The sequence below is a fragment of the Capra hircus genome, chromosome 20 (assembly GCF_001704415.2).
Source record: "Capra hircus breed San Clemente chromosome 20, ASM170441v1, whole genome shotgun sequence".
Taxonomy (NCBI): Eukaryota; Metazoa; Chordata; class Mammalia; order Artiodactyla; family Bovidae; genus Capra; species Capra hircus.
The window spans coordinates 4846034-4872297 of record NC_030827.1 but is presented as its reverse complement, the minus strand read 5'-3'; the positions used below and the strand labels follow the sequence as shown (position 1 = coordinate 4872297).

Sequence of the window (26264 nt, the reverse complement as noted above, 5' to 3'; positions counted from 1 at the left end):
CTGTCTTCAGCCAGTTTGATAAACAACAGTACAGAAGACTCAGAAAGACCTTCCCTACCACTGCAGGCAAGAGGGATGGCTCTGTCCTCTTATGGCAATACCCTGAACAACTTTCCTAGAACTCATTACATGCTACCTGGACCTGTTTATTGGACCTGTCTTTTCATTTCTTGCAGAAAACTGATCCCAAGTCAAAAACTAGGTCTTTCATTCACTGAAAGATAGTAGAATACAGACCTGAGTGCTATGGAAAGGGAAAATGAGGTACAAATATACTTCTGATACAACATCTGTGTCAAAAATGCTTAGCAACTGAAGTCTGTAGCATGAGCAACTACTAAACTGTTTATTGAGCTTCAGACCTACTAGTGCCCTCCACCTTCTCAGTACAGATTTTGGATTAAGGTAAAAATAAAATCTGTGCAGAAGAAATTCTCCTCAATTACATCCTCTTGGGTTCACAGTCAAAATCTGGCCTAAGACTATAAGCTTCTCCTGATTCCTACTGTTTAGTTTTTCCTACTCCTTTCCTTCTCTCCACAATTATTCTTCCTTTCTTTTCCTTTCTATTCTCTCTTCTCCCACCACAATTTTGATTCCTATCTCCATGTTTACATTTAGGCCTGGAGACTGGGTAAGAATGAAAGACAGAGGTGCCGGAGCCCATTCTCTTCCTCCTCAATCATTCTTTCTTGCTAACAGCAGCTGCAACAGGTCAACAATCAGCAGGCTCCTGGTCATTTCCTGGGTAGGACAGGTAGACTAAGAAGTGACTAGAAGTCATTTTTACACAAGCTTTCCTCCTTGTTTAGGTGATGGCTGTTAAAACTGAAAACAGCTATTCACTAACAAAGAGCAAGCATAGCAAATACAGCAGCTCTATTGTTCTACTCTCCCATTTGTTAGGCGGGGTTGAACCTATATATAATGTTTAATGATTAAGTATTGTGATTTACTATCTCTATCTGAAAGTGACTTAGAATATTAGGGACAGATGGTTACTAAGCCTTATCATGGTGATCATGAAATGAACTGAAAGCGATTCAGTCGTGTCTGACTCTGCAACCCCATGGACTTAACAGTCCATGGAATTCTCCACGCCAGAGTACTGGAGTGGGTAGCCTTTCCGTTCTCCAGGGGATCTTCCCAACCCAGGGATCGAACCCAGATCGTCCACACTGCAGGCAGATTCTCTACCAGCTGAGACACAAGGGAAGCCCTTGTGGTGTTCATGGTGCATGCAAACGTCACTACGTAATACACCTGAAACTACAGTAACGTAATATTGAACGTCAACTATATTTTAAAAAGAAGAAGAAGAAATAAAGAAAAAGGAAGGAAAGGGAGGGAGGGAGGGACACACACAACACGTATGATCAAAATCTCCTCTTACCATGGTGTAAGCCATTTTTCTGATACATGTTACTTGGCAAGGTCTCTCGGTTCCATTCAGATGGCCTCAGCATCCTCTCTTGCTGTGATGGTGTGAGTTGCTCACTGTACTCCCAGAAGTACCTTCTTTTACCTCTCTTCCGAGAGGTAATTGAAGTCATCTCCTTTAAGTCTTCCACAGAATCATTTTCATAGCCTTAAAAAAAGAAAATGCCCAGCCCCCCCAATATTTCTTAAGTTTCACAAATTTTAATAAACTAATCAAGAAAAACAAAAAGATTCCTTCCATTTACTACTTGACACATTTTACCTGAAAACATCATCAGCATGTCAGAGATAATAAATAAAATCTGTAAAAATAACATTTAATATAGATATTTCTAACATAAAATATTCAGAGATTAATAAACAGAAATAACTACACTGTATATCTTCCTTAGGTTTCTCTTTGGTTAGTATACGACACTTTTTTTGTATCCTCACCTAAGATTGAGAGAATAATGAAATCCAGCCACAGGAAGACAACCCAATCTAAAAATGGGCAGAGACCTAAATAGACATTTCCCCAAAGAAGACATACAGATGGCCAACAGGCACATGAAAAAGATGCTCAATATTGCTAATTGTCAAAGAAACACAAATCAAAATCACAATGGGTAACAGCTCTCACCAGTCAGAATGTCCATCATTAAAAAATCCACAAGCAATAAATGCTGGAGAGGATGTGCATGTTGACAGGAATGTAAGTTGGTAGAGTCACTATGGAAAATAGTATGAAGGATCCTTCAAAAACTAAAAAGAGAGTTGCCACAGGATTCAGCAATTCCACTCCTGGGCATATATCCAAAGAAAACTCTAGTTCAAAAAGATACATGCATCACAATGTTCACAGCAGCACTAATTATAATAGCCAAGACTTGGAAGCAACCTAAATGTCCATCGACAGTTGAATGGGTAAAGAAGATAGAATACTACTCAGCCATGAAAAAGAATGAAACCATGCCATTTGCAACAACATGGACAGAAGTAGAGATTATCATATTAAGTGAAATCATACAAAGAAAAATAAATATCATAAATAAATGATATCACTTATATGTGGAATCTAAAATATGATACAAATGAACTTATTTTACAAAACAGACTCACGGACACAGAAAATAAACCTGATTACCAAACAGGAAAGTGGGGAGGAATAAATTAAGAGTTTGGGATCTGTGGACAGAAACTACTATATATATAAACAACAAGATACTACTGCACAGTAGGGGACTATATACAACATCCTATAGTGAAAAGAACATGAAAAAGATTTTATGTGTACATAATTCAGTCACTCAGCTGCACACCAGAGACTAACGCAACACTGCATGAATCAACTATGCTTCAACTTTTAGAAAAGGAATAGTCTCAGGAGTGATGATGGTACTTAGAGACTATACAATTTTTTTTATTTCTTCTGTCTAATATTTATGTCTTTGAAACATTTCCAGACAGAAAGCTGTTGCATTTCTCAGATGGTAACCTACCAGGCAGAATTCTTTAAGGCGGTAGTGGTTTTCTTCCTACTTCCCACCCTATCCTTTTCGTAAAAGTACAAGAATGACAGTTCTCACGCAGGCTATTCAAATAAAAACATATGCCTATTCTAACTAATATTTTATCAGAAGCAATCTGAATTTACTTCACTTTTTAAGAAGCTACTTTCCCTACTAATTTCAAAAAATAATTCTGGGCCACTGGAACTCCTGGTTTGACCCAATACAGGATGATCTGTAAAACTAAAATATCCTCAGAGCACATCCATCTTAAAAGTACAAATGGGCTGTGCACAGAATATGTTGTTGTTTGCTAAGTCACATCCGACTCTGTGACCTCATGGACTGTGTGTAGCACACCATGCTCCTCTGTCCTCCACTATCTCCCAGAGTTAGTTCAAATTCATGTCCACTGAGTTGGTGATGCTATCTAACCATCTCATCCTCTGCTACCCTCTTCTCCTTTTGTTTTCAATCTTTCTCAGCATCAGGGTCTTTTTCAACAAGTCGACTCTTCACCATCAGGTGGCCAAAGTATTAGAGCTGCAGCAACAGTCCTTCCAATGAATATTCAGGGTTAGTTTCCTCTAGGATTGACTGGTTTGACCTCCCTGCAGTTCAAGGGACTCTCAAGGCTTCTCTAGCACCACAATTTGAAAACATCAATTCTATGGCACTCAGCCTTCTTTTTGGTACAGCTCTCACATCCATACATGACTACTGGAAAAATCATAGCTTTGACTATACCTCAACGCAGGCAGATGCTCCAACTGAAACACTCCCATCAGTGTTAAGAACTGGCGTCCCACATTTAAGTCCACCCTAGCCCAAAGTATAAAGGAAACATTTCACATGTAACTTTCTCAGGCAACCCATCCCCCTGACACTTTATTTGATACGCTCCTCAGGTGGCCTAGATTTCTGGCAAAACACTGTCTCTCTCATTTAATGAATGTACTCACACATTTTGTGAGTACTCACAGATATTCATCTGAGGCTTTTAAGAACCTGGTAGGAAGAGGTTATTAACCCTATTTACATAAACATGCTCATGGAGGTTTAAGTGATTTGGCAAAGCTGGGACTGGCTCAGGCCCCATGACTCCAGCTCCAATTTGGCTTCCTACTTTCCTGTATCTATCCAGTTGAATGGTCTGAACAGAATTTTTTCCCATATATGTTCCATGTTAAATCCAAACAGTCATAAGGGTTTGAACTTCCCCTCTCCTATCCAAATTAGTTATCAGTTCTGCTTAATTCATATGTCCAGCCTTTTTCCAAAAAAGTGTTTAAGGGTATCTGTTTTCTTTAACCTAAAACTTTCTAAAGTATATACCATCAATTCACAATAACGTGTGTGTACACACACATACATACACACAAAGGATTTGTTAAAGTCTTTCAATTAAAAGACTACTGTGATCAAGTAGCATGCAGAAAAATTATTCAATATATTCCCAGATCACTGGTCTTGCATTTAAGATGATTAAATATTTCTTAAAGTGTGTTCTTAGGAACACTATTACTGTGAACTATGCCCTCAATCCCAAGTGAGCTCTGTGGTCAGATAAGTTTCAGAGACACTCCTCTCGCCTCTCTCACAAGTCACAGTGCCCAGAAGACCAGCAGACCACGACAGCACAGCAGCACACAAGCCCACGAAGCTGCGAGCTGCCCGGAGACAAGAGCCACGCCGACTCTGCTGGCCTCTGCACAGCCAGAATCCAGTACACACAGCGTCCAGCACAAGACAGATATACCCCCCCCTTTAAAGAACAAATCAGTGATCTGTTTAATGTACAAATGTACATTTCCCATGGAGACTTTTCTATTTTCTTTTCATTTGATGGATCACCATATTGATCTAATTCATTCCTTCCTGACACAATTACCAAAAGGTAGTCAAAAAGGTGACACCTAAACTTCTGATCACACACCTTTGATTAGTGCAGGTTACTGCCATTAAGCTGGTAAAGCCAACCATGAAAAGGTTTAGTAGGAATTACAAACTAAACTCGCATTCTGGGGACCTAAATCTTAGCCTTACAACCACGTAATCCCATGACCCCAAACAGTTGTTGCCTGTCCTCAGAAAAGGCTCTATTAAAACTTGGGAGCAAGTCCAGAGCAGAGACTGAAACTCCATTTTACACCTTTCCTGGAGCTTTGTAGACTCAGGCACTGTTGTAGCCAACTGCCAAGAAACAGCATCAAGGGAGCTAGTCATCACAAAAGGGCCTTTGTACACTGTCTGCTGTAAATTAAACCAATCAACCCTCTCTAAAACTAGCACTCTGAAGAAACTATCACCATCCCACTTTTCTGCTTCAAAGAATTTCTTCTTGCCTCTCACCAATTCACATTTGTATTCTTAAAGTAGCCTGTTTAGCTCTTTTTTCCAAGAAGGGAAATTTTCATCAGCAAACGTGAATAAATCCCCAAAATACCACAAAATATCATTGATTTGAGGTTAAAGCATTTCATTTGTTGACATTTGCAAGAAGCATCCAAGTAATCCTAACCAAAGAGGTTTTACTTCAAGTCAACTGGAAGCGAGTGCATTAACTGCCATCCAAACATTTAGCATTGTTAAATTGCACCAAGAGGAAGGCGTCACCTTGCCAAGGGCTAGCTAATGCATCTCTGTTTTAAAGTGGTGTTGGCTGCTTAACACCAACAAACTCGCAAATCAGGGTTCTCCTACCAGGAGAGGGCAAGAGAATGTGGCAGGACAGAAAAGCACCAACCGTAACAAGGTTTACCCCTCCCTAAGAGAGTCAAAAGACAGAAAATGGAAATGCAGGTCAAGTTATGAAGTGGTTTCTCTTCATGGACCTACTCATCTCTCAACACATTTATCCAGGTGAAACCAAATCAAAAGATCAAGGATGAACTTAAACTGGAGTTAAAAGTCAAAGAAAAGTGAGAAGTGGGAATTCCCTAGTGGTCCAGTGGTTAGGATTCCATGCTCTCACTGTCAAGGACCCAGGTTCCATCCCTGGTCAGGGAACTAAGATCCTGTCCAAAAAAATTTTTAAAAGTCAAAGAAAAGCAAACCTAAACCCAGAAGCGGAATAAACAATAATAGCCCTTGCCCGCCTTGACTGGTGATGGCAGAGTTTACTCCCTCAGAAATATTTGACTATTTAAAAGGAATATTTATATATTCCTTTTAGTGTCAACTGGTAAAGAAATTTTTCTTCTCTACACTTTCCATTTCCTAGTTATTACTCCTTGTCTCAATCCTTCCCCTCCCTCCTACCCTAATTCTAAATATGGGATTCAGAACAAGAGGGCTGACCTGTCAGGCTTTAAGGACGACTAACAGCACTCTGGTCTCCCCATGGGAGGGAGCTACATAACTTACCACTAACTGCAAAGACAACTCTCCTTCAAACACCTCAAAGCAGATTCATTAACTGGCTGAGAGAAAAGTTTTCTTGGTAAGCAGAAAAGACAACTGGTTCTATCACGACTATACTGAGTACTGCTGCTGCTGCTGCTAAGTCACTTCAGTCGTGTCCAACTCTGTGTGACCCCAAAGACGGCAGCCCACCAGGCTCCCCCGTCCCTGGGATTCTCCAGGCAAGAACACTGAAGTGGGTTGCCATTTCCTTGTCCAATGCATGAAAGTGAAAAACGAAAGTGACCGACTGTTCGCAACCCTATGGACTGCAGCCTACTAGGCTCCCCCGTCCATGGGATTCTCCAGGCAAGAGTACTGGAGCGGGGTGCCATTGCCTTCTCTGTACTGAGTACTGAAGTAAACCAAAGAAAATGCATAAACCCTGTTCTTCCACAGCAAAATACCTTTTCCTTAGTTGAAACTCCACCCAAGTCAAACAATTTAGTTGTATCAAATGCATAAATCTAAGCATTTATGCAACAGAAAAATTTCACTAAGAGGAAAGTCTCTCAGCAATAATATGCTTCACTGGCCACAATACAGCTACTGCTGCACCTTCTATGGCTAAAAAAACCTTTCTAAAGATTAAGTATCAATGTTTATATTGCCCCAAATTCCAACAACAAAAGGGCTCTCTTCGACAATTCATAAAGTTTTTAACAACTTGGTCTTTTATGTAGAAGTTATAGTATCAACATTAGTTTTGAAGAATAACTTTCATTTAAATGTGAAGATCTTCACCTCTTTGTGAATTTTTAACTCTGTGCCACTTGGCAATACCATTTTCATAAATAAAAACTGCATGGTCCAACAGTGACAAGAGCCCAACCATGTACATGCTAAAGTGAACCAGTGCCCCAGACGTTTCATTTTCTTTTTCCCTTTTATGTATAACGTGCTGTACATAAACAGAGCAGAGACGCCCTCATGCTCATTAAATTAAAGCATGTATTTTTCTTCAGTGGAAAAATACTGTGCAAATGAAAGATGCAGCAGACACAGAGAAAAAGCCGTCTTTTACATTATTCATCCAACAGGCTTTGTTGGTGATTAGGCATGAGTAATGCAAACCATCATCACTTGATTCACTATTCTTGGGATTCCAAACTTACCTTAAGTCTAACAGAGGGACAAAGGCAGAAATAGGAACATTTTTAAACCCAATCAAGTTTGGCATCTTTACACAGCTGCTAAAAGAGTGACAAATCAGGTCACTTAACATAAGATAAATTAAGAAGCAGCCCTCAAGGAACCAGCATATGAGCCACACATGAGCAAGAATGATAATTTTAAAACTGTTTAAATAGATAAAAAACAATTACATATCCAAGCCAAGATACTAAGTCATTTAATCTCCAAACTCAGACAAAGAAAGCCTACAGCAGAACTTTCTATTTCAGGAGAGCAGGACACAGTTTGGTAAGCCCCCAAACAATGCAATACCTGGTTCAGAGAAAGTGTCACTAATGTCATCGTCCTTGTCATCTTCATAATCCTCTTCCTCTTCTTCCTCTTCCTCATTTTCAGAAAGTTCATGCTCGCTGCCAAATCCTTCATCATGGTCCTCATCATCAACATCCTCCTCATCCTCCTCATCTTCTTCAGGACTGCATTTGGTTGGCTGCTCACCCAAGTTGTCAGAGACAAAAAGGGAATAATTGTGCTCTTCTTTTTTCTGGGATGAATCTGAGACCGATGTGCTGGCAGAAAGGCTGCTACTCTCTCCTGCTGCAACTGACCCAGGCCCCTCCTGAGGCAGGGGACTGAGTAACAGTTCCTGGGCTTCTTTAAAAGGCAAGGCTGGAGTGGCATGACCCTGCAGAGGCTCCGTCCCTCTCTTCTCTGGTCTCTTGGCTACTGCTCCACAGTAGCAGGTGTTTTCCTTTGCTGCATCTGCATGAACCTGGCTCAAGAGAGGCCGGCTCTGCTGCACTGGGTTGATCTTTACCTTTGCCTTTTTCACATAGTCTTTACATTCAACATGAAAGTTCACTTTTTCATTATGATACATGTTGGTCTTCACCATGATTTGTGTGCTTGAAGTGGGTTTACTTGCCTTTTGGACACAGTCTGACAAAGGGACCTCAGCTTGAAGAGCCTTAGAAGAACACACAGGGGCAGCTGCTCTGCTTGTGATCTTTTTACCAGGGAATGAAGAGGCCAAGGGGTTTTGTTTGACACTGAAAAGTGAATCAGGGTAATAAAGGGAATCAGAAACAGACTGCGAGTCCTCGCTATTGAGCTGGGCCAGAGTTGGAGTTTTGCTTATGACCTCTTCATCTTGGTAAGGGCTAGAAAAGTCATCAAGACCCAAATAATCCACTTCTTTTGTTCCCCAGATGTCACAGCTGGTTAGTTTGGTGTACTTCGTTAAGTCTTCACAGTACGTATCCCACTGTTCCCAGTTTGAGGTTAAAGTACCCTCATTATCTAGGACATCTGTGAAAGACTCCAGATTTTCAATGTCTTTGCAGTCCTCCAAAGAAAGGAAGTTGTCTCTAGGATTCTGTTGGTAGTTCATCTCTCTATCCTGAGAAAGGTTAAAAAAAAAATCACATACCATATTTAAGGAAAACATTAATAACCATATCCTCACTTTCATATATCAGGTAAACAGTACTCAACCTTTGGTCTGATTTAAGATAAAGACTACTTACATGTCACTCTACCATTCCATTTAGTATCATTTCCTTGGGCAAGGAAAAAAAAGAGGGAAACTATGTCCCCTGAGGAACTTAGGTATGGTCAAGGGCTCTTGAACTTCACTACAAACACTCTTCCTGAAAAAGTTTACATTTCCTGATCTTTAACTCAGAAAGGATTTGGGGATCTTCTTAGAAACAAGTTTCATTTATAAAGCAAATAATAAAGGCCTTTCCCTCATCATAGAAGAATCTGTCCTCCTAAGTCAGAACTTATACACAGAGTGAAGAGCAATCCACAGAGATCTGAAACTCAGCCACAGAAAGATGAAATCTTTGGAAAGAACCTGTACCAACTCTTGGGCTTGGGGAATAAAATACTTTTCTCATTAGTACTGTACTTCTCATGAGTAGAGATATAATTTTTAAAATGTCAGTATGACTATGCAGCCATTAACAAGAATGCACGTAAGCTCTAATGTATTAAGATGAAAGGCCACTTACCACGTTATGTTAGAAAGAGTTAAGTTACACAATACTGTATTAATGACATATCATACAATTTAAAATATTCATATATTAATTTATTATTAATTATACATGCATAGAAAAGCTCTGTTGGTCTTAATTACCTTTAGGGAGAAGGTTTGGTAGGTGGAGGCTCAGTAAGAAAATGAGGAAATTTTCAGTTTTCCAGTCTGTTTTTGTTCTGTATCAATTTTTCCATTTGTTTGTTTGCTTTGTTTTGTTTTTCCTTTTGCTTGCATATGTCTCTGTGTGTTTTACCAGTTTTACTGAAGTAGAGTTTACATACAACGAAATTCACCTCTACAAAGTGTACATCTCAATAGTTTTTTTAGTAAATTAACAAATTTGTGTCAGCTTTCCAGTTTTCATATACCTATGCTGCTTAAGTTGCATGTAATTTAAATTATTCTTAAATGTCTATTTACCTCAAGAATAAATGATAAGTATATTCACATATTGCTTGGAATTGCTATTTTTGCCTCACATTCTCTGTAGTACATGCCTTGCTCAATGTTATCATTCCTAAATATCCTAGCTGGAAAGTCTTTTAACTGTTAAGCTAAAAGATGGCTTCTCATCCTGTCAAAAACTAGATCTAAGGATGTTTAGATAATCCTTCCTCCTACTATTTTCAGTGGCTTCATACATCCTGCCAAAATACTATGACTGAGACTAATATGCATTAAGTTTGGCCTAATCACATTCTTTTCTTTTTAGGCCTTTATAAATAAAAAAAAACTATACAATACCTTTACCCCAAATTGATTAAAGCAGAATCCAAGAAAATGTTACTTACCAGTTCATACATGAAATCTGGATCTGAACTGTTTGCTAAGAGATCTGTGCTCATCAAAGTCTGTTCTGAAAAGGTGTGGCTTCGAAAGGCATCCCCAAAAGGCGGATCCATTCCGCTTACACTAGGCTACAACAGAGTGATTTTAATTTGCTAAGTTAAAGACTGCTTCAAGGCCAATTTATTACATACAAGACCCACCACCATATCTACTAAGTAATTATTTTCAGAACAATTTTGTATTTTTTTTCTGCTTAACATTAAGATAACTCTAAGATGCATTAAACATAGGAAAAGGAACAGAATGGCAATGGTTACTAGTACCTAATTTCTAAAAACTAAAGCTTATTTAGGCCCCAGAGTCAGCACATAGTACCCTAATGAGTACTTTTATTTATTAGTTATATAACATGTCTTCAAATCCATCTCTAACAACACTAGCTGTTCTAACTCCACAAAGTAGAGGATCCCCTGTCATTTCCTGGAGTCAGCAGAGGTAGCAAGACAGTCTCACTCTATACTCCTCAATGAACTCAATATCTTATTTCCCCACAACAAGTGAAAGACCATTTGGGGATCTCTAGTCCAAAAATGCCTCCAGGAATGTGATAGAGATAGGATGAGCCAAATATCAAAAAATCTGCTGAGTGAGGCCAGTAACTGGGACATGAACTCAGTAGCCTTAATCTTGATCCCTAAGAAGGGTACAATTTCTATGACAAATAAGAAAGGGAGAAAATAAAAAGACTCGGCATCCAGAGTTAACGCTCCTTCTTTTCTCTTCATCCTCCCTTTCCCATTTCAGTATCTATACAAATCACTCCAGCGTGAGGTTCAGGCTAACACTCCTAAAAAGTGGCCCAAACAAGTCAAAGTCCTCACTTTGAAATCTAACTTGGATAAAGAAGGAAGATGGGAAAGAATAAAAATTCCCTCTTTACCTTTTTGTTATTTTCCAAGTTACTGTCAAAACTTAAAAATTTATATTATAGTCTACTTGTTTATATTTCTCTATTCATATACATAGACTTTCTACCTAAGACTGACTGACCCATTTTTACACACTCTTTCATCATGGTTTCCTTTATGGTTATGTCCCACCCCAGGGATGGGTGGCTCGGTTGTAAAGAATCCACCTACCAATGCAGGAGCTGTGGATTCAATCCCCGGGTCAGGAAGATCCCCTGGAGAAGGAAATGGCAACCCACTCCAGTATCCTTGCCTGCGAAATCCCATGGATGGAGGAGCCTGGAAGGCTACCATCTACGGTGTCGCAAACAGTCAGACACAACTTAGCGACTAAACAACTTCCCATCCTATTCTTTTGTTTTTAATCTTCTGCAACCTGTTGGGCTGCAAGCTCAAAGTAAATGTTTTATGGACATAACTTCAAGTATTCAATAACAGCAAATGAAACTGTGAATGGGAAAAAACTTGAAACAGGTATGTGTAGTCCACCTGGTCTAGTGGTTGGGGTGGAGATAGGCCACTGGTCCACAAACCCCTTTCTTCTTTCACTGCCTACTAGACCATCTCAGCAAGTTGTTGATTTCCTGTGCTCAAGGCATAGTTCTGGCTGGCCCCACATAAAACCACCTTACAGTCCCTGTCCTCTCATTATTTCTAGGTTTTTCACCAGCACAAAAAGGGAAAGGATAAGAGCTAACCATTGGAGGGAGAAGGGAGGACGTTTGGACATGCAGAGCGGGGGAATAGGAGGACTTCATTTATTCTTTCAATGATTGCCTCAAACCAGTAATTACCATAACATAAATAAATAGTCATTCTTAGACATGTTTTGTGGGTGTGTGTGTGTGTGTGTGTGTATCTGGGAGATATATATATACATATATATATATTATATAGGGGTAGGGGTGTGTGTGTGTGTGTATCTGGGAGATATATATATATATACATATATATATTATATAGGGGTAGGGGTGTGTGTGTGTGTGTGTGTGTGTGTGTATCTGGGATATATATATATATATAATATAGGGGTGTGTGTGTGTGTGTGTGTGTGTGTGAAAGAGACACTGCAGTCCCTCACCATTTCCTCCTAATTGAATCCGATGGGCATGAAGGGAGAGGAACAATGGGAAACAAGAAGATACAGGGGAATGAAATGGGCTTTCTGTGGCAGATTAATGTTCCAGGGAGTTGGTTTAGCCCCCTTAAGAGTCAGCACTTCTGTCACCTTTTAACCAGTTTTTCGTTCACATTGCTCCATGTGTCAAGCTCACTAAATTTCAAAGCTGTGGCAAAGGCAGGATATCTATTCAAAGCCAGCTGACAGCAGCAGCAGAACGTCTTTACAAACAGCACAGAGTCGCACTAAGACCCGGAGAACTTACCGACCTGGCCGCAGCAGGAACTAGAAAACCCTGCCCCTGCCCTGTGTGATTTACCTGAGGCATTTCCAAGCCCGGATCCTGAGAGTCTGAGCCCAAACTTCTCTTTGTTCTTGTTTGTAGATTCCTTTCCAGCTTTACTTTTATTTCAAGACCAAAGATGATTTTCACAACAAACAGCAGGTTTCCCAGGATGCCTTCAAATCAACTGCTTGGATCACTTGTTTTTTTCTCTTAATAATTCTGTGCGAATCTGTCAAACAACACAAAGTAACTTCACTGAAAACGCCACTAAAAACAAGTTGACCTTTCAAAAAAGACATTAACAAGGAACACTTACCAGCACTGTGATTTTAATATTAAGAATGTGGCTGTTTTTAGTACCAACTATACTGAAATTCAACATCCGTCCCTTTGTTTCTATAATAGGACTGGTCAATAACCAATTGGCACAGTTAAAAAAGAAAAAAACAAACATTAACGAAATTAACATAGGCCCATTTTTCCTGTGATCTAAAAATGTATTTTACTTCATGTTAAAATAAAGCTCCCATTCACTTAATGCTTTATATGAGGAAACATAATATATCAACAATCCCATCTATTGGCTGGATGGCATCATGGACTCGATGGACGTGAGTCTGAGTGAACTCCGGGAGATGGTGATGGACAGGGAGGCCTGGCGTGCTGCGATTTATGGGGTCGCAGAGTCGGACACGACTGAGCGACTGAACTGAACTGAACTGAAGTGAATCTACATTTTATATCCCTCATAAATCTACTAGAAGAACAATAAATACATAATCTAGAATTTAACATATCCTTTACATTAAATGGGCTTCCCTGGTAGTTCAGATGGTAAAGCGTCTGCCTACAATGTGGGAGACCTGGGTCCGATCCCTGGGTCGGGAAGATCCCCTGGAGAAGGAAATGGCAACCCACTCTAGTATTCATGCCTGGAAAATCCCATGGACCAAAGAGCCTGGTGGGCTACAGTCCATGGAGTCACTAAGAGTCAGACACGACTGAGCGACTTCACTTCACTTCCACATTAAATAGGGGTTTCCCATGTGGCTCAGTGGTAAAGAATCCACCTGCCACAGGAGAGACAGGTTCAATCCCTGGGTGGGGAAGATCCCCTGGAGTAGGAAATTGCAACCACTCCAGCAGTCTTGTCTGGAAAATCCCATGGATGGGGGAGCCTGGAGGGCTATAGTCCATGGGGTCGCAGAGCTGGACACAGCAGAGCACGCATGCACACACATTACATTCAATAAGATCACATTCATAAAGGCATATGCACATTATTCTTTGAGTTATAAGTGAAAGCTGTCCTTGAAGTAAGAATTATTCAAGTTTTGAATATGCGTATGTTGACAGGGGAAACAGGAGTAAGTACTACTTTCCAGAGTGCTTTCAAGGGTTAAACTAAATGACTTCAAATCACCTGGCAAAGGGTCTTGAATGTGGTAGAACCTGACAGGTTAGTTCCCTCTTCCCTCCTCTGTGAAGGCATTAATCAAGAACTAAACAGCTATACCTACTTCATCATCTCTTTCTGGATAAGTGGTCCTCAAAGTGTGATCCCAGAACCAGTAGCATCAGTATCAACCTGAAAATTTGTTGGAAGTGCAATTCTTGGGCTCTAGCCCAGATCCACTAAGGCAGAAACTGTGAAAATAGAGCCCAGGAAAGTGTTTTAACAAGCCTTCAGGATGATTCTGCTCCTCCCTAAAATGTGAGAACCTCTGTTTTACACTAAATTCCTTACTCTCATTCAGTCTAGACGCAGTATTATTTCTTAGATTGATGCAGAGTGCCAATTTAAGCTATGCTGCCCTCTGTAGTTAATACATTCTCTGGCCTAGAGCTTTACAGTGGTAAATATCAACTGCAGAGACCTCTTGCTGAACAAATAAGTGAGAGTCAACAAGGACTCAGTAACTGTTCTAGTCAGTTAGATTAGTACTTAAATTGAATATCATCTGCATTGCCGAGATCTTTGTTGGGCTCTTCTCTCTTGCTGGCTGTCATTCCCAGGGCACTGTTCTAGCCTAGGAAATACCTTCAAGTGCTCAACCTGGGCCTAGAAACAGCATGAACTATGCATCTCAATCCAGTGCTACAGTTTAAATGGACCGATGCCTGCTCGTGCCAAAGGCTAGTTCTGGCCCGAATGCCCTTTATGTGGCTTCATGCCTTGAACCTACTGCTGATATGCAGTCTCAGTCCTAACTCCTCCCCTGACTCCTGTGTGAAACAAGGTCAGCTGTCTTTTCCAGATCTATTACTTAGATCCCCCTCCCCAAAAAACACAAAGCATTCAAGTGATGCATTCAACAAAGTGTACTAATTAGCGTGTGTGTGTGTTAGCTGCTCAGTCGTGTCCAACTCTTTTGTGACCCCATGAACTGTAGTCCACCAGTCTCCTCTGTCCATGGAATTCCCCAGGCAAGAATACCAGAGTGGGTTGCCATCCCCTTCTCCGGGGAATCTTCCTGATCCAGGGATCAAACCTAGGTCTCCTGCATTGTAGGCAAATTCTTTACCATCTAATCCTGGTCTATAAGCTGGATCTGGGAGAAAAGTTTGATACTCTTTTAAAACCTGAAAGTTACCATTTCTAGCAACAGGGTTAAAGGCGCAAGAAGATGTTCAGTTCTCATCAAGATATATTTACTGGCATCTACTATAAACACTATGTACCAACAGTGTGGTTTGGCATTTGCTACAGACACCATGTACCAAGAGTGTGATTTATCAGGGAAACATTGGACAAAAAAGGCTAAGTTCCAGTCACAGCTCTCACTTGAAAACTCTACAACATTGGGTAGGTCAATCTTTCTAAACTTCATTTTCTTCATCTCTAGAAAGTAAGTAATATTATTCCTGGCTACCATATTTTCTAAGCCATAAAAATTCCTTTTTTTTTTCAACCATCTGAGCCACCATTTGTTGGGCTCTTTTACCATCTGAGCCACCAGGGAAGCTATAAAACTTCCATATGAATACAAATATTCATTTAAAATGTTGTTTTAAACACATGGCAGCAGAAGAAACTTGTCAATGCATTAGCAAAAAGAGCACTTGTTTGGGAGACAAGAGGCTTGGATTCCAGTTTTGCTTCCATAATTAAATAGGAGAGTGACCAAGGTGTCAGAGTAGAAGGAACCTAAATGCACCATCTCTCATGAGCACACCCAAATCACAACAATCTGCAGAAAAAACACTGCTGAAAAAGACTGAAACCCACCAGAAAAGATCCTCAACAGCTACAGACATAAAGACAGAAAACCACAATGAGATCAGTACAAGGAGCAGACTTGCAGTATAATCAAATTCCATATCCCTGAGATTGGCCAACCGCAAACTGGAGAATGATTACATTACAGAGACTCCCCCACAGGAGCCAGAGTTCTAAGCCCCGCATCAGGGACCCCAGCCTTGGGATCTGGCACCAGGTAGAGGAGTGTCTAGAGCATTTAGCTTTGAAGGCCAGCAGAGCTTAATTGTAGAAGCTTCCCAGGGAAATAGAGATTTCACTCTTAAAGGATGTATTGCTGTTATTGTTGTTCAGTTGCTCAGCCGTATCCAACTCTTTGCCACCCCATGGACTGCAGCACGCCATGCTTCCCTGTCCATCACCAACTCACAGAGCTTGCTCAAACTCATCTCCATTGAGTCGGTGATGCCATCCAACCATCTCATCCTCTGTCGTCCCCGTCTCCTCCTGCCTTCCATCTTCCCCAGCATCACGGTCCTTCCCAATGAGTCAGTTCTTCTCATCAGGTGGCCAAAATATTGGCGCTTCAGCATCAGTCCTTCCAATGAGTATTTAGGATTGACTTAATTTAGGATTGACTGGTTTGATCTCCTTGCAGTCCAAGGGACTTCTCAAGAGTCTACTCCAACACCACAGTTCAAAACCATAAATTCTTTAGTGCTCAGCTTTCTTTTTGGTCCAACTCTCACATCCATATATGACTACTGGAAAAACCATAGCTTTGACTAGATGGACCTTAGTCGGCAAAGTAATGTCTCTGCTTTTAATATGCTGTATAGGTTTGTAATAGCTTTTCTTCCAAAGAGCAAGTTTCTTTTAATTTCATGGCTGCAGTCACCATCTGCAGTGATTTTAGAACCCAAGAAAATAAAATCTGTCCATTGTTCCGCCATCTACTATTTGCCATGAAGTGATGGGACCAGATACCATGATCCTAGTTTTTGTAATGTTGACTTTTAAACCAGCTTTTTCACTCTCCTCTTTCACCTTCATCAAGAGGCTCTTTAGTTCCTCTTCACTTTCTGCCATAAGGGTGTTATCATCTGCATATCTGAGGTGGTTGATATTTCTCCTGGCAATCTAGTAGTAGAAAACTACTAAAGCTCACCCGTGAACTTGGTAAAGTTGCTGAATACAAAATTAATATACAGAAATCTGTTCCATTTCTGAATACTAACAAAGAAATATCAGAAAGAGAAATTAAGGAAACAATCCCATTTACAATCATGTCAAAAAGAATTAAATACCTAGGAATAAGCCTACCTCAGGAGACAAAACACCGGGACTCCAAAAACTATAAAATGTTAATGAAAGAAACTGAAGATGACACAGATGAAAAAGATATACCATGTTCTTGAACTAGAAAAATCAATATTATTTAAATGACCATACTACCAAAGGCAATCTACAGATTTCAAAGAAATCCCTATCAAATTCACAGAACTGGAACAAAAAATTTTTTTTAAATCTGTATGGAAACACAAAAGACCCTGGGTAGCCAAAATAATCTTGAGAAAGAAGAATGGAGCTTGAGGAATCATACTCTTCAGACTACTTTAAAGTCACAGTAATCAGAACAGGATGGCACTGACATAAAAACAAGACACACAGATCAATGGAACAGGACAGAAGGCCCAGAAATAAACCCCCACACTTACGGTCTATGACAAAAGAAGCAAGCACACACAACGAAGACAAAACAGTCTCTAAGTGGTGCTGTGAAAACTTCATGTTAAAGAATGAAATTAGAACACTCTCTAACACCACACAAAATAAAATTATCCACTCAAAATGGATTAAAGACCTAAATGTTAAGGCCAGATGTTGTAAACTCGCCAGAGGAAAACATAGGCAGAACACTCTGAAATAAATCACAGTGATTTTGGGGGGGATTCATCTCCTAGAGTAATGGAAATAAAAACAAAAATAGAATCTGCCTATCGATGGAGGAGCTGCGGAAGAGCCTCTGGTTCGATACTTGGATTGGGAAGATCCCCTGGAAAAGGAAATGGCAACCCACTCCAGTATTCCTGTCTGGGAAATCCCACGGACAGAGGAGCCTGGCAGGCTACAGTCCATGGGGTCACAAAGACTTGAACACAACTGAATGACTTAGAGCACACACACAACTAAATTTAAAAGCTTTTGCACAGCAAAGGAAACCATAAACAAAAAAGACAACTGAGGACCTGGGAGAAAACATTTGGGAACAATACTATCAACAAAGGATTACTTTCCAAAACATACAAAGAGCTCAGACAGCTTAATATCAAAAAACAAACAACCCAATCAAAAAATAGGCAGAAGATCTAAATGGACACTTCTGCAAAGGAAACATAAGGCTAGCCATATTGCACATGAAAGATGCTAATTGTTAAAGAAATGCATATCAAAACTACAATTAAGTATCACTTCATGCCAGTCAGAATGATCATCATTAAAAAAATCTACAAACAATAAATGCCAAAGAGGTTATGGAGAAAAAGGAACTCTCATATATTGCTGGTGGGAATGTAAACTGGTGTAAACATTATGGTGAATAGCATGGAGATTCCTTAAAAAACTGAAAACAGAGCAATCATATGATCCTATAATCCCATTCTTGGGCACATATCTGGAGAAAACTCTAATTTGAAATATACATGCACCACAACATTCACCGCATCACTGTTTACAGAAGTCAAGACATGACGGCAACCTGAATGTCCACGGACAAAAGGAATGGATAAAGATGTCGTGTGCAATGGAATATTACTCAGCCATAGAAAATAATGAAATGACGACATCTGCAGCAACATCAATAGACTCAGAGATTATCATACTGAGTGAAGTATCCCAGATAGAGAAAGAAAAACTGTGTAATATAGCTTATTTCTGGAATCTAAAGAAATTATACAAATGAGCTGATTTACAAAACAGAAATGAACTCACAGACATAGAAAGCAGACTTTTGGTCACCAAAGGGAGGTGGGGGAGATGAATTAGGAGTCTGGGATTAACATACACACTATTATATATAAAGTATATAACCAACAAGGACCTACTAAAGAGCATGGGGAACCATGCTCAGTATTCATAATAACCTATAAGGGAAACGAACCTGAAAAAGAATATATATATATATGTGTGTGTGTATATACATATATATGTGTGTATATACATACGTATGTGTGTTTAACTGAATCTCTGCTGCACACTTGAAACTAATATAGTACTACACATTAACTATATTTGAATTAAAAAAAAACTAAATAGCCTTATGAATTAGAATAAGTTGCTATTTCTTACCTCCCAGACTGAGGAATTACAATTATTCTCTCTTAACTATGTAATAGAGATGTTATAAGAATCAAATTATATATTAAATTAAGATGTAGTAATGAAATAGATCTGAAAGGTGATTATTATCAACAGGTATATTTTGCCAATGCATTATTTTCTCCCATAGCTAGTCCAGCTCAGAAACTCAACATCTGTGACAGCTGTTAGCAACAAGGCTGTATATTTTAAAGACACCAATTCCCAAAGACAGGGTATCCATTATGCAGAGAATGGAGCTCGTTCTCCTGGGAAAAAAGTCTTTAGCTGCTCCTCCTAGTCTCTTGCTGCTACTACTGCTAAGTTGCTTCAGTCGTGTCCGACTCTGTGCGACCCCAGAGACGGCAGCCCACCAGACTCCTCTGTCCCTGGGATTCTCCAGGCAAGAACACTGGAGTGGGTTGCTATTTCCTTCTCCAATACATGAAAGTGAAAAGTGAAAGTGAAGTCGCTCAGTCATGTCCGACTCTTCCCGATCCCATGGACGGTAGCCCACCAAGCTCCTTCGCCCATGGGATTTTCCAGGCAAGAGATGAGACGTGGGTCAATTCTACCTCAAGCAGCAGGACCTTTATAGTGACAATAAAGTCACCCAATCTCTACAACTGATGACTCAAGCTCACACTACCAACTATCCTCATTCCCAACATTTCGCACCCATTTCACAGAAATGCTTGGTACTGTTCCAAATATCTATTGTGAAACAACCAAGAAGAGACAAACTCCCCAACCAAAGCTGCAAGAGAAAAAAAGAATAAGGGCTTCTATAGCAGTTACCATTAAACAGGATCTTCCATAATGACACACTGCTCCAAAACTACCTCCTATACCAAGGAGTCATATACAAAAGGCACATTAGATAGCCAAGTAACACTGAGGAGGAGGGTGTAGTAATATGCTTCTGGGGGAAGCCTTCACACTTCTGTGGGCTCAAGAATATCCATATTCTACTCAAAGTTTTTGATATTAAAGCATGTAAAAAGTTAATGATCATTTCCAAATGTCTGACCTAAGGAATATCTGTTCCTAAGAATTTTAAACGGTTACCCAACAGAAGTGTTGTGAGGTCAGGAAAATATCATGTTAAAGCTGTTACACTGCCTTTAATGCAGAATCTCTCGGAAGCTTTAAGATACTAACTTCTAATGAGCATTATATATCACCAACAGATGAAAAGAGCAGATCTCATTTCTCAAACTTATTTGATCATAAAATCCTCCACCCTGCCCTCAAGCTGACCTCAAGGACTGGTGGTTACGCCAGAAAGAAACAAAAATCCAACAATGACAGCTAAGGGAAAGGCTAAATTAATTCCCCTAGTTATTACTTCCTCATTCACAGCTCTAGCTCACTAGTCCCCAGTACAGTTTTATGAGTCTCTCAAGAGAGAGGACTGTAGTTCATCAGAAATAATATTCACCAGTAGATTTTCTGTACTTGGGCTCATTCAAGACTATTCAAGAAGAGCTCCTAGGTGCAGGAAGATACTTCAGTAACAGAGAACTACTTTTCTAAAGCATCATCCTAAAAGATGATGCTGTGAAAGTGCTGCACTCAGTATGTCAGCAAATTTGGAAAACTCAGCAGTCGCCACAGGACTGGAAAAGGTCAGCTTTCATTCCAGTCCCAAAGAAAACAATGCCGAAGAATGTTCAATTACCACACCATTGCACTCATCTCACATGCTAGCAAGGTAATGCTCAAAATTCTCCAAACGAGGCTTCCAACAGTACGTGAATGGAGAACTTTCAGATTTTAAGGCTGGATTTAGAAAATGCAGAGGAACCAGAGATCAAATTGCCAACATCCGCTGGATCACTGAAAAAGCAAGAAAGTTACAGAAAAACATCTACTTCTGTTTTATTGATTACACCAAAGCCTTTGACTGTGTGGATCACAACAAACTGTGGGAAATTCTGAGAGATGGGACTACCAGACCACCTGCCCTGCCCCCTGAGAAATCTGCATGCAGGTCAAGAAGCAACAGTTAGAACCTGACATGGAACAACGAACTGGTTCCAGATTGGGAAAGAAGTACATCAAGGCTATATTGTCACTCTGCTTATTTAACTTCTATGCAGAGTACATCATGCGAAATACCAGGCTGGATGAAGTACAAGCTAGAATCAAGACTGCCAGGAGAAATATCAGTAACCTCAGATATGCAGATGACATCACCCTTATGGCAAAAAGCAGAGAGGAAGTGAAGATCCTCTTGCTGAAAGTGAAAGAGGAGAGTGAAAAAACTGGCTTAAAACTCAACAATTAAAACACTAAGATCATGGCATCTGGTCCCACCACTTCATGGCAAATAGATGGGAAACAATGGAAACAGCGACAGACTTTATTTTCTTGGGCTCCAAAATCACTGCAGATGGTGGCTGCAGCAATGACATTAAAAGACACTTACTCCTTGGAAGAAAAGCTATGACCAACATAGACAGCATATTAAAAAGTAGAGACATTACTTTGCCAAAAAAGGTCCATCTAGTCAAAGCTATGGTTTTTTCCAGTAATCATGTATGGATGTGAGTTGAACCAGAGAAAGCTGAGTGCCAAAGAATTGATGCTTTTGAACTGTGGTGCTGGAGAAGACTCTTGAGAGTCCCTTGGACTGCAAGGAGATCCAACCAGTCAATCCTAAAAGAAAAGAGTCCTGAAAATTCATTGGAAGAACTGATGCTGAAGCTCCAATATTTTGGCCACTTGATGCAAAGAACTGACTCATTGGAAAAGACTCTGATCCTGGGAAAGATCGAAGGCAGGAGAAGGGGACGACACAGGATGAGATGGTTGGATGACATCACGGACTCAATGGACATAAGTTTGAGCAAGCTCTGGGAGTTGGTGATGGACAGGGAAGCCTGGCGTGCTGCAGTCCATGGGTTGCAAAGAATCAGACACGACTGGGCAACTGAGCTGACTTCTCTAAAGCAATGAGATGGGCTGAATGATTTATTTATAAGCAGCAACAGTACCACCTGAAGACAGTCACAGCTTCAATCTCTTTCATGGCCCTCCCCACCAGATCCTACCCTAAGCTTTTCTGGTTTTCTATTTGAATATACGTTGAGGTTTACTATGTTCATTAGGCAAAGTGAAAGGTCAAGCAGGATGACAGGAAAGGCCAGAAGACTTCGTGTAAAGGTTCATTCTCAAGACTGCTCACAACACTAATCCAAACTTTAAAAGCCAAACCCCAAGAGCTGACTAGTGTGACCCAGGCAGCTCACACATATCCAAGAGCTCCTAAATTGTGCCCCTTCCCAATCTGAGGGTACCAGCTAATTCCTAAGAGACCATATATTAAAAAAAAGTTGACACAGAGAAAAATATTGTTGTTTAGTCACTAAGTCGCATCCAGCTCTTTACAACCCCATGGACAGTAGCCCACCAGGCTCCTCTGTTCACGGGATTTCCCAGGCAAGAATAATGGGAAAGGGTTGCCATTTCCTTCTCTAGGCAAGAGAAATAAAAATTGCTTTCTAAATGAAAATCCCTATAAATAGGCCGATACTGTATATGATGGTTACAGTCCCTAGAGGTCCCCTTCTATGTGGCACCAACTTAGGCCACGGCTCTTTTTTATTATCTTGAAGAAACCAGTTCCTCACAATGGTAAACAGCACGCCTGAATCATCAGAGGTGATGTTAAAAAAATTTGACACACCCATCCAGGATGGTTAACAGTCAAATAATGGAAAGCAACAAGTGTTGGTGAGGATATGGAAAAATCAGAAACGCTGTGCGCTGCTGATAGGAATGTAAAACAGTACAGCTGAGAAACAGTTTAGTAATTCCTCAAAAAGTTAAACACAGAATTACTATCTGATCTGGAAATTCCAGTCTGGATACATACCCAAAGAAATCGAAAGCAGGAACTCAAACAGATGCATGTACACCCATATTCACAGCAGCATTATTCACAAGAGCCAAAAGGAAGAAACAATCCCAGTGGTCATTAACAGATGCACACAGTGGAGCATTATTCAGCCGTGACAGGAATGCCGTTCTGATACATGCTGCAACGTGGATGAGCCTTGCAAACAGCATGTTAAGTGAAACAAATCAGACACACAAGACAAATATCATGCGAGTGCACTTAAATGAAGTACCAGGATAGGCAAATTCATGGGGACAGAAAGGAGAGAGGCTACCAGAGGCTGGGAGAGTGATTATTTACTGGGTAAAGAATTTCTGTTTGGGGTGATGAAAATATTCTAGATATTTCAGAACAGTGGTGATGGTTACACAAAACTCTCAATGCATTTAATGCCACTGAATTGTACACAATATGGTTTAAATGGTAAAATTAATGTTTAGTTTACCACAAGCCAAAATTTTATGACTATCATTATTCTGACTTGCCACACGCAGCTTACAGGATCTTTGTTCCCTGACCAGGGACTGAACCTGTGCTTCCTGCAGTGGAAGCCCAGAGTCCTAGTGACTGCCAGGGAATTCCCCACTAGGAAAATTTTTTAAACAATGTTTGCGGTAAGAAAGGCCACCACATTTACATTGTTATATAAATTATATATCACGGTTTATTTTTGATTGTTCCTAAATGCTGCTAGTTTATGTTCATCATTGCTTTCATGTGGCAGAGTTCTTGGGTTCTCTCTCTGTAGGTGGTAATCATCCTGACTGCTAATTTAAATAAATCATTTCCCCTGCGATTTAATCCCCAAGATGAAAGAAAGGGGAGAGGGAGGAAGGAAAGACCGCCACACATTCCATCCAAACTGCTACACTTCAAATGCCCCACTCAACAATTCTTTTCCTTTAGAAAACTACTTAGCAAGAGTTGAACAAAACAGACCTGCAGAGGCTTACTAAGTCAAGCTGTTTTACCAGTCACCAAACCACTGAGGACGCAGAGGCTGACTAGAAAACGTGGGGGCTGTGTTCTCCCTTCATCACATTGTGTAAATCCTATGAACCTGTCACTCCCTTCTACCCTTCAACAGCAGCTCTCTAGAGTCCAACATTTGGGAAACAAGCAAGCAAATTTCAAACTAGATGGTTATCCTAAATAGATGTTAATCCAGTCGGGATGTGATCCTCCAGCCATAACACCTTGTGAACTCCTCATCCCTGGGCAGCCCAAGAGTCTCCTTTTATCCTCACACTCAGAATTCTAAAAATAAGGAGGTAAATCGGGTTGGTCACAACACTTTAATTAAGTAAAACAGTTAAAACCATGTTTTCCTGAAAATCCTGAGGAGCTAAGAAAATATACTAAATCTCAAAAGTGATCTCTCCTTGGAATGCTGTCTTAGAGAAAGACACAAGCCTTCTCAGAGAATTCTACTCCTTTCCAAAATCTTCGTTGTTGTTCAGTTGCTATGTCATGTCTGACTCTTTGCAACCCCATGAACTGCAGCACACCAGGTTTTCCGGTCCTTCCCTATCTCCCAGAGTTTGCTCAGACTCATGGCCACTGAGTCAGTGATGCCATCCAATCATCTCATCCTGTCACTCCCCAAACTCTGGCTCAACAATAACCAGAGACAGCACACAAGAGCTTATTTAAGCCACTTTCGGAACCAATAAGAAAGACTATTAAGGCAGGTTTCTTTCAGTGTGAGTCGAATGAGAAGAGTTTTTATTTCTGAAAACCATCAACTATAAAATACTAGGGTATTTCTGCAGTCTTCATACCTGCCAATTAAGTTGTTTGGACCATAAGAATAAAAGCGTGGGATGGTTTTAGACAGAACCGAAGAATGTGTTTCTAACCACAGCCGCCCTTGACAGCCCATGACAAACGCTCAGTTTCTGCTTGGTGCTACTGCTCGCAGACTACGAAGCGCACTACTACGCCGTGTCACTGGACACAGCTTGGTGGAGTCATCAGCGTGAGCGCTGAGCAGCACCCTCACGCTCTGCCCAACCGCCGGACTCTGCTTTGAAAGGTTCACCCAGGATCAGAGTTGCCCAAGGCCACTCAGTAAATGGATGCCTCTGTGCAAATCTATCGGACTGTCTCTATCGTCAACGCCTCAAAGGTCATCTCCAGACGACTCCCAAATCTGTGTCTCCAACCTAAACACACCAGTGAACCATCTCTACTATCTGAGACGCAGGTTATTTTCCTGGATCACTTACAGCCCATGACCTCAGACACAACATGCCACCTCCCCACTCAAACGTTTATTCTGTTAGTAGTACCACCATTATCAGACATTCAGGCATGTAACACTGATCTCAGCCTTGACTCTCTTCCTCCTCCTCCCCACTTGCTGTGTTTTGAATGATGCCAGCCTCTTTATTAAAAATACACCGACAATTTAACCTTGAACAGAGGATGCATGTACCTGTCTGACTTTGCCTTTCCCACTTTCTCAACCCCAGCTTGGAACCTTATCATTTTCTATTTACTGTCCTAATAATTGCCCTACAGATCTCTTTGCTTCCAACCTTTCCCTCTCTCCACTTCTTATGCTCCATTATCAAATTATTCTCCCTAAACTACCACATCATATTAGCAACGTGCTCATAAGTTTTCAGCAACTAACATTATCTCCTGGATAATGTTCAAAATACTCAGACACAAAGAAACTATCTTTCAATACCCCAACTTCCACCCCTCTCTAATAAATATAACATTAGTATCAGCTTAATCTTACAATCTCCCCCAAGTCCTCACTTACAATCCCGCTTCACTAAGGATCTCCAGCAGTGAGACTCTGGCTTCTCATGCCTTTGCTTATGTTTTTCCTCTTTCTCCTCCCAAATGCTTGCCTTTTCTATCAGAGACTGTAAAACCTTTAAGAACGAGTATCATATCTCATGTCTATTAGTGCAGTGTCAAGAGTGATGCTTTGCTTAGCACGAGCACCCAGACAAGAGCTCCATGAGCAGGGGATCTCCTAAGACCGTAGGGCATTCCAGATAAGGAGTCAGAGGTGTGTCATTCTTCATGCAGAAAGAGGACATTACAAAGAAGTCATTCAATATATATTTATTCAGCATCTTTCATGCACTCCGAAGTATCTTGTACAAGCTTCG

General features: G+C 40.5%; 1 protein-coding gene across 2 annotated transcripts in view; it reads right to left on the bottom strand.

The window, feature by feature from the left end:
* Positions 1-26264, bottom strand: part of CREBRF (CREB3 regulatory factor) — a 58451-nt gene that overhangs the window by 22046 nt on the left and 10141 nt on the right. For both annotated transcript variants that reach the window (XM_005694535.3, XM_018065597.1), the window contains exons 2-5: positions 12707-12902; positions 10302-10427; positions 7779-8865; positions 1394-1588 (exon numbers count right to left, since the gene is read on the bottom strand). In XM_005694535.3, coding sequence (XP_005694592.1) covers positions 1394-1588; positions 7779-8865; positions 10302-10427; positions 12707-12715 — 1417 coding nt within the window. In that variant the 5' untranslated portion in view covers positions 12716-12902. The remainder of the gene's footprint in view (positions 1-1393; positions 1589-7778; positions 8866-10301; positions 10428-12706; positions 12903-26264) is intronic.